Below are 7,058 nucleotides of genomic sequence, written 5' to 3'. Positions count from 1 at the left end.
CCGAGTGCTGGGATTAAAGGTGTGTGCCACTCTTGGACCATATTATACAGGCCCATATTTCTACATTGTATGGCGGCCAGACTCTCACGCCTGCCACACAGAAGGTGGTCACCGAGACAAACTGACGCCATCCTAAACAGAGGGTTAGGATACGCTAATGTTGCTCTGCTTCTTTGTAATTTGGGAGGTTGCCTGGGAAAGAGGTGTTAATTCAGTCTACGTGACAGAGCAGGCATAGACAGGAAGACGTGACAGAATGGGCATAGAAAGCTGTGGATGGGGGCTGGAGAGATGGCTCAGAGGTAAGAGCACTGTCTGCCCTTCCAGAGGTCCTGAGTTCAATCCCCGCAACCACATGGTGGCTCACAACCATCTGTAATGAATTTTGGTACCATCTTTTGGCCTGTAGGCATACACGCAGGCAGAACACTGTATACATAATAAATAAATCTTTTTTTTAAAAAAAGGTGTGGACATGACCACAGTCACTCACCTGGTTACCTAGGAAACAGAATGCTAATGAATTTCTCCCTCAGTTTATGTTTTGGTATAAAAGCTGTTTGGAGAATAAATGCAGGTTGAGTGTTTTAGGATGTGAACTCAGGATTTCATGAGGGATCCCTGGAAACTCCCTCCCAATAAAGTCATGTGAGTTGTGTCTTTATTCCCATGCTTCCCCGCTGGTCCGAGAAATAATTTATGGCCTGGGCTGGTCCTGGACCACAACATGCCACCATTGCCCAACTTCTAACATCCATTCTTACACACACGAGAGGGGGGGCTATGGAAAGAATTTTCATGAATCGCGATTATTATATAGAAAGTAGTAGTTAAGGAGCCAGTAGAGACGAGAGAGGGCCAGACAGACGGCTCAGGGGTGAGAGCACTTACTCTGTTCTGGCTGATGTGATAAAACACGGATCAAAACAAGACGCGGGAAGAAAGGGTTTATTTCTGTTTATCCCTCTACAGTCACAGCCCATCTTGGAGGGAGTCAGGGCAGGAGCTCGAGGCAGGAATCTGGAGGCAGGAACGGAAGCAGAGGCCATGGAGGAGTGCTGTTTAGTGGCTTTCTCTTCTGGCTTGGTCAGCTACTTTTCCTAGAGATGGCACTGCCCATGTGGGCTGGGTCTTGCTACATTAATCGGCAATGAAGAAAATGCCTCATAGACTTACCCATAGGCCAATATGCTAGAGGTCTTCTCTCCAGATAAATCAAGTTGGCAATCAAGATTGGCCATCACACTGTGCACCCATGAGGGCCTGAAATGCAAATCTTAGCATTCATGTAAAAAGCTGAGCATGGTCACACGTCTATAGCCCTATCACTGTGGAAGGTAGAGACAGAAGGAGGCTACCGGCTTAGTTTCAGGTTCAGTGAGAGACTGTCTCGGCAAGTGATAGAAGACACGTGATGTCCTGCTCTGGCCTTTGCGTATATGCATATGCACACATACCCATGTGTGTGCACCACACACAGAGACACATATCAGAGTACACTGACAGGCTATCTGAGAACGAGCAGGAACTAGTCATCTTGAAGAAATATGGAAGCTTTCAGAATACATAATAGGAATAACCTCAGTGGTTGAGAGCACTGGCTGCTCTTCCACAGGATCCAGGTTCAATTCCCAGCACCAACATGGTGGCTCACAGCCATCTGTATCTCTAGCTCCAGGGGATCGGAATCCTCTCTGGTCTCCTGGAGCACTAGGCATTCACGTATACAGACATATATGCAGACAAAAGATGAAAAGGCTAGACCCATGAACAGGGGAATTCATTTAACAATATTAGTGCTCTCCAAATAAACATTTATACTCAAGGCTGCAATGAAGTTTTTAAAAATTTGTGTGTGCACCTGGAGGTCAGAGGTCAACCTCCAGTGACAGAGTTCCACCTTGTTTTCTGAGACAGGCCTCTCACTGGGACCCAGGGCTGCTGGCTCGCCAGTGAACCTCAGGAATCCCCCCTTTACATCAGCAGTGCTGGGACTACAAGCACATGCCACCTAATGCAGGTTTCCATCAGGTTTTGGGGACAAACCTGGGTCACCATTCTTTCAAAGCAAACATTTTACAGGCTGTGCTGACTCCCAACCTTCAATTTTTTTGAGCCAGGACATTTAGCCAAAGCTGATTCCAAACTTCTCCTGATCCTCCTGCCTCATCCTCTACATTCTGGGATGTAGAGGCATGAGCCACCACCACTTGGTTTAGGAAGTCTTTAAAAACTATGAAATAGCACACACCTTTATCCGAGCACTCCAGAGGCAGAGGCAGGTGGATTTCTGAGTTGGAAGCCAGCCTGGTCTACATAGTGAGTTCAGGGACAGCCGGGGACACACAGAGAAACTGTCTTGAAAAACAAAGATAAATAAGTTAAAAAGTATAAAAACATTTTATCTGCATAGGAAGAGTTCTGTCTCTTTATGTTTTCTTCCGAGACAGGGTTTCTCTATGTAGCCTGGAACTCATGCTGTAGGGCCAGCGTCCTCTGCTGGGATTAAAGGGCTATGCCACCACCACCTGGCTAGATGAGGGTGCTCGTACCTGTAACCCAGAGTCTGGAGACTGAGACAGGTGAGTCCTTAAGTTTCATGCCAGCATGAGTTAACAGTGAGATTCTGTCTTACGTCAAACACGACAAAACACATCCTAAGAGTCCTTGGTTGGAGATGCTCAGAGGTTGAGAGCACTTGTGCTCTTGTAGAAGACCCAGCTTTGGTTTCTAACACCCACATGGTGACTCATAACCATCTATAGTTCTACTTCCAAAGGATCCAGTGCCCTCTTCTGGCCTTCTGAGGCACTGCACATACATGATAGACATACCTAAATGCAGACAACAGCTCACACATATTGAAGGTAAATAAAATTTTTAAAATATAAGACTCAGTACCTTAAAGACAACAATTATCCCCTGGCTATAAGAAGTATGATTCCAGGCTGGAGAGATGGCTCAGTGGTTAAGAGCATTGCCTGCTCTTCCAGAGGTCCTGAGTTCAATTCCCAGCAACCACATGGTGGCTCACAACCATCTGTAATGAAGTCTGATGCCCTCTTCTGGCCTGCAGGCATACATGAAGACAGAATATTGCATACACAATAAATAAATAAAGAAGTATGATTCCAATAAAAAGTTTTGTCTGGAATAATAGTAATATAGTAGTAATAACAGTAATATATAAAAGTCATAATGGATGTGGTGGTTCACACCTTTAATCCTAGCAAGCAGGGGCAGAGGCAGGTGAATCTCTGAGTTCAAGACCAGTCTGGTCTACAGAACGATTTCCAGGATAGCCAGAGTTACACAGAGAAACGTTGTTTCAATGCCCCCTCCAAAGTAAACATGAGCAAAACAAGCAGGAACTCTGAGAGCATGGGTGGGTTCAGCATCAGAAAACTTAAGAGCTCTTTAGAGGAACTGGTTTGCTAAGTCAAAAGTGGGTCCTTCCCTCAGACTATTATGCCTCTGAATAAATCCCAAACGGTCCAAGATGAAAAAAATGACATTTTGCTGGGCAGTGGTGGTGCACGCCTTTAATCCCAGCTGGGAGGCAGAGGCAGATGAATCTCTGTGAATTCGAGGTCAGCCTGGTCTACAAGAGCTAGTTCCAGGACAGGCTCCAAAGCTACAGAGAAGCCCTGTCTTGAAAAAACCTAAAACAACAACAACAACAAACCCCAAAACCAAAACCAAAAAATGACATTCTTCACATATTCCATGGAAACTTTGGGATTCAAAATATTACACAATCTAGGGAAAGCAGGGTAAACAATCCAGGCAGTTGTGTTGACTCTGTGGGTACCACACAAGCCTGGTGACCTGAGTTTGGTCCCCTGAACCCACATCAAGAATAAAAATCTTTCAGAAAAGCCAGCCAAACAACTGAAAAAATATATCCGCAACTCATATCACAAACTATTGTCATACCTAATGCCACTAATACACAGTCAACGACTAGAGTCAGTAAAAAAAAAAAAACGAGGGGTGAAGTGGATAGATAATGTATACAGTCAGCCGGGCGGTGGTGGTGCACACCTTTAATCCCAGCATTCGGGAAGCAGAGACAGGCAGATCTCAGAGCTGGAGACCAGCCTAGTCTACAGAGCAAGTTCTAGGACAGCCAGGGTCAGCATTCAGGAAGCAGAGAGCAGAGGCAGGTAGATCTCAGAGTTGGAGGCCAGTCAACTACAGAGTGAGTTCCAGGACAGCCAGGTCTAACAGAGAAACGCTGTCTCAAAAAAAAACAACAAAACCAACCCCCCAATAAATAAATAAACAAATAAATAAATATGTGGAAAGTCATGAGAAAGGAAGTCAAATTTTTGTGGTGCTGGGAACCAGGCCTAGAGATTTACTTTAGCATTCTAGGCAGGGGCTCTAACACTGAGCCACACCCCAGCCTTTTACTGGGGGATTCTAGGCAGGGGCTCTACCACTGAGCCACACTCCAGCCCCTCACTGGGGGATTCTAGGTAGTGGCTCTACCACTGAGCCACACCCCAGCCCCTCAGTGGGGTTACTGTGCTATCATTAGGTTATTCTAGGTGAGTATGCTATCACTGAGGAAGCCCCTTTGGATTCTTAAGTGAAAAGATAGCTTATGTTAAATCCTTGAAACTGATACACTTTTTTTTCTACCATCAGGCTGGTAATCACTATACATCTGACGGTTGAACATATTGGCGAGACAATCAGAAACTATCCATTTACCAACCACTGGTGGGAGTGTACAGAGATCAATCAGTCGTATCTGTAGTTACAAAGGCAACCTTCTGGCCCAGGAGAGTTACTTCTAGAAATCAGAGTACAGACATTACCAAGAGCAAAAAGCCTAAGAAGCTAGTGAGATGTACCATCAATTTTATGGAAACTTAAAAGGAAAAAGAAGAAAAAAAGTAGTCTCTATCACCATCAAGTGTAAGACGTATTCCAACTTGAGACGGTAGACATGAGAAATGAGTTCAGAACCAAAGCAGCGCCGGGTGATAAACACAGGAGATGCCTTCATACTGCCAGGGGAAGAGGACGGGAAATGGCCCAAGCGTCCATCAGCATCCTTCTGGTTCATCACAGCGTAACCACAGAATGCAAACACAGCTTTAAGGAATAAATATACTGCCTGGGAAGGTTCCTCAAGATATTTCCTCAATAAACTCACAACATGTAAACCAAAATGTCAACCTTGTGATGAAATAAAAAAAATATATATGTGTATACATAATAAAAGTAGGAAGGAAACTGACTTGGGGTCAGCATTAGGTATGGGGACAAGAAGGGAAGGACAAAAGACTTCGGTCTTCATATTCTTGGGGCTTATGAATAGATGACTTACAAAAAAAAAAAAAGAAAAAGAAAAACTTTTGGAAAATGGAATCAAAATTCCAGAAATTTGATATGTTTGAAAACACTATTTATCACATACTATATACAATATTTATGTTGCTTGCCATTCCCAATGTCTCAGAAACACAAAATCAGTCTTAACTCTACAGTCTCATTGACTCGGACATGAGAGAAGGCATGCTCCACAAAGGTCAAGTTCTTGACATAAACTTGGTCCTGAAACCAGTTTAAACTCTCACGCTGATCTTTTTTCACCGTGAGCTCTTTTACTGGTAATTTTCTTTAAGTCTTAAAATTTTATAAAACCATCCTCTGCTCACTTAACGAAGCCACATGGATGGGTGTTTTCCATAACACAAGAACTCTCAACCAATCATAAACTCAAGAAACGTCACAGGAGTCTAAGGATGCTTTGGACATTTCCCCCCCAAATTTCTGACGCTTTTTTCCTCCCTCCAACGATGCACATTGACTATTCTCAAGATCCTTTGACTTCCGAAAACCAAGTTGCAGGATGGGGTTTGTCTTGGATGCCGAGGTCTTCTTGATGCCGTGCCTACCCTCGCCTGCCTCCTCACTCTCTATGGATGAACTTATCGCAACCCAGTTCTTCTATGAGAGGATTGATCACCTCCGACGCAGTCAGGGCTATGGTAAACGTTAAAATGTCAAAATCCACCCTCTGAGGGTTGCGCAGGTACTCTATGTCGAAGGCTGCCTCCCGGGCTCTGCAGGCCTCCACGAAGCGCCGCCGGCGCTCCTCCAGCTCCTGGATCCGGCCCGGGGCGATCGGGTAGTTCTCCAGGTAGTGGCGCAGGAACTGCTGGTAATTGATGCCCAAGACGCTGAGGGGGTGGCGGAGGCGCAGGTACGGCATCGCCGCCAAGCCGCCCGCCCTGGACCGGGGCCTGCCCTCGGGCGCCTCCTCCTCCAGCGGCTCGCCCAGCAGCCGGGCCACCTCCGCCATCCGGGCTTCCCTGGACGCCGCCGCGCCACCACGGGCCGCCGCCGCGGGGCCTCCCCGGGCCTCCGCCGCCCGGCCTTCTCGGACTGCAGCCACCCGGCCCCCCCTGGCCGCCGCTCCCGGGGCTGCGGGGCCTTCCCGGGCCGCCGCCATCGGGCCTCCCCGGATCTCCTCCGGTCGCGCCGGGCCCGGGAGCGCACGCCGCCCGCCGCCTACCTCGGCCTGCGGAAGCCCGCGGTCGCCGCTCGCTGCGCCCGTCTGCTGGGCGCTGCTGACTGCGGGCAGCTGGGACATGTCGGACCGCAGAGTCAGCACTGCCGCTCGCGCAGACCCGGGAATAACGGGACAGCGAGACGCGGGGCTTGCACGCGAAGGCGCGTACACGAGCGCAATGCGCACGGGAAAACGGCGCTTGCCCCGCCGCCCGCGCAGGCGTAGCTCCAACAGAGAAGCCGAGGAGCAGTGCGCGTGCGTCTCGTCCGGGCGCTTGGGGGCGAGCCTTGAGATTGCCACCTAGCGGTCAGAAGAGCCGTTGCACCCTTTCGGTTGAGGGTGGGGCTCTGTTTTATGTTCCCACCAATCTGTTTCTAATTTCAGCTTTAGTTTTTCAATTAGTCTTGAAAGACTTGTTTATTTGTATTTTATGTGTATGAGTGTTTTGCTTGCATGTTTGTAAGTCCTCCGTATGCATATAATGCCGGAAGAAGCCGGAAGAGAGCGCTGGATCCTCTGCTGAACCTTT

The 7,058-nt window shown here is 47.7% G+C and overlaps 1 protein-coding gene across 1 annotated transcript; it reads right to left on the bottom strand.

Annotated features, from left to right (window-relative positions):
• Positions 1–4,612: 4,612 nt before the first annotated feature.
• Positions 4,613–6,749, bottom strand: Eid2 (EP300 interacting inhibitor of differentiation 2). Its single transcript, XM_038340665.1, has one exon. The coding sequence runs from the start codon at positions 6,608–6,610 to the stop codon at positions 5,927–5,929; it is 684 nt and encodes a 227-aa protein (XP_038196593.1). The 5' UTR covers positions 6,611–6,749; the 3' UTR covers positions 4,613–5,926.
• Positions 6,750–7,058: the final 309 nt, after the last annotated feature.

This window comes from Arvicola amphibius, chromosome 8 (assembly GCF_903992535.2).
Source record: "Arvicola amphibius chromosome 8, mArvAmp1.2, whole genome shotgun sequence".
In the NCBI taxonomy this organism is placed as follows: Eukaryota; Metazoa; Chordata; class Mammalia; order Rodentia; family Cricetidae; genus Arvicola; species Arvicola amphibius.
The sequence above is the reverse complement of the archived record's forward strand: the minus strand, read 5'-3'. Positions and strand labels throughout refer to the sequence as shown.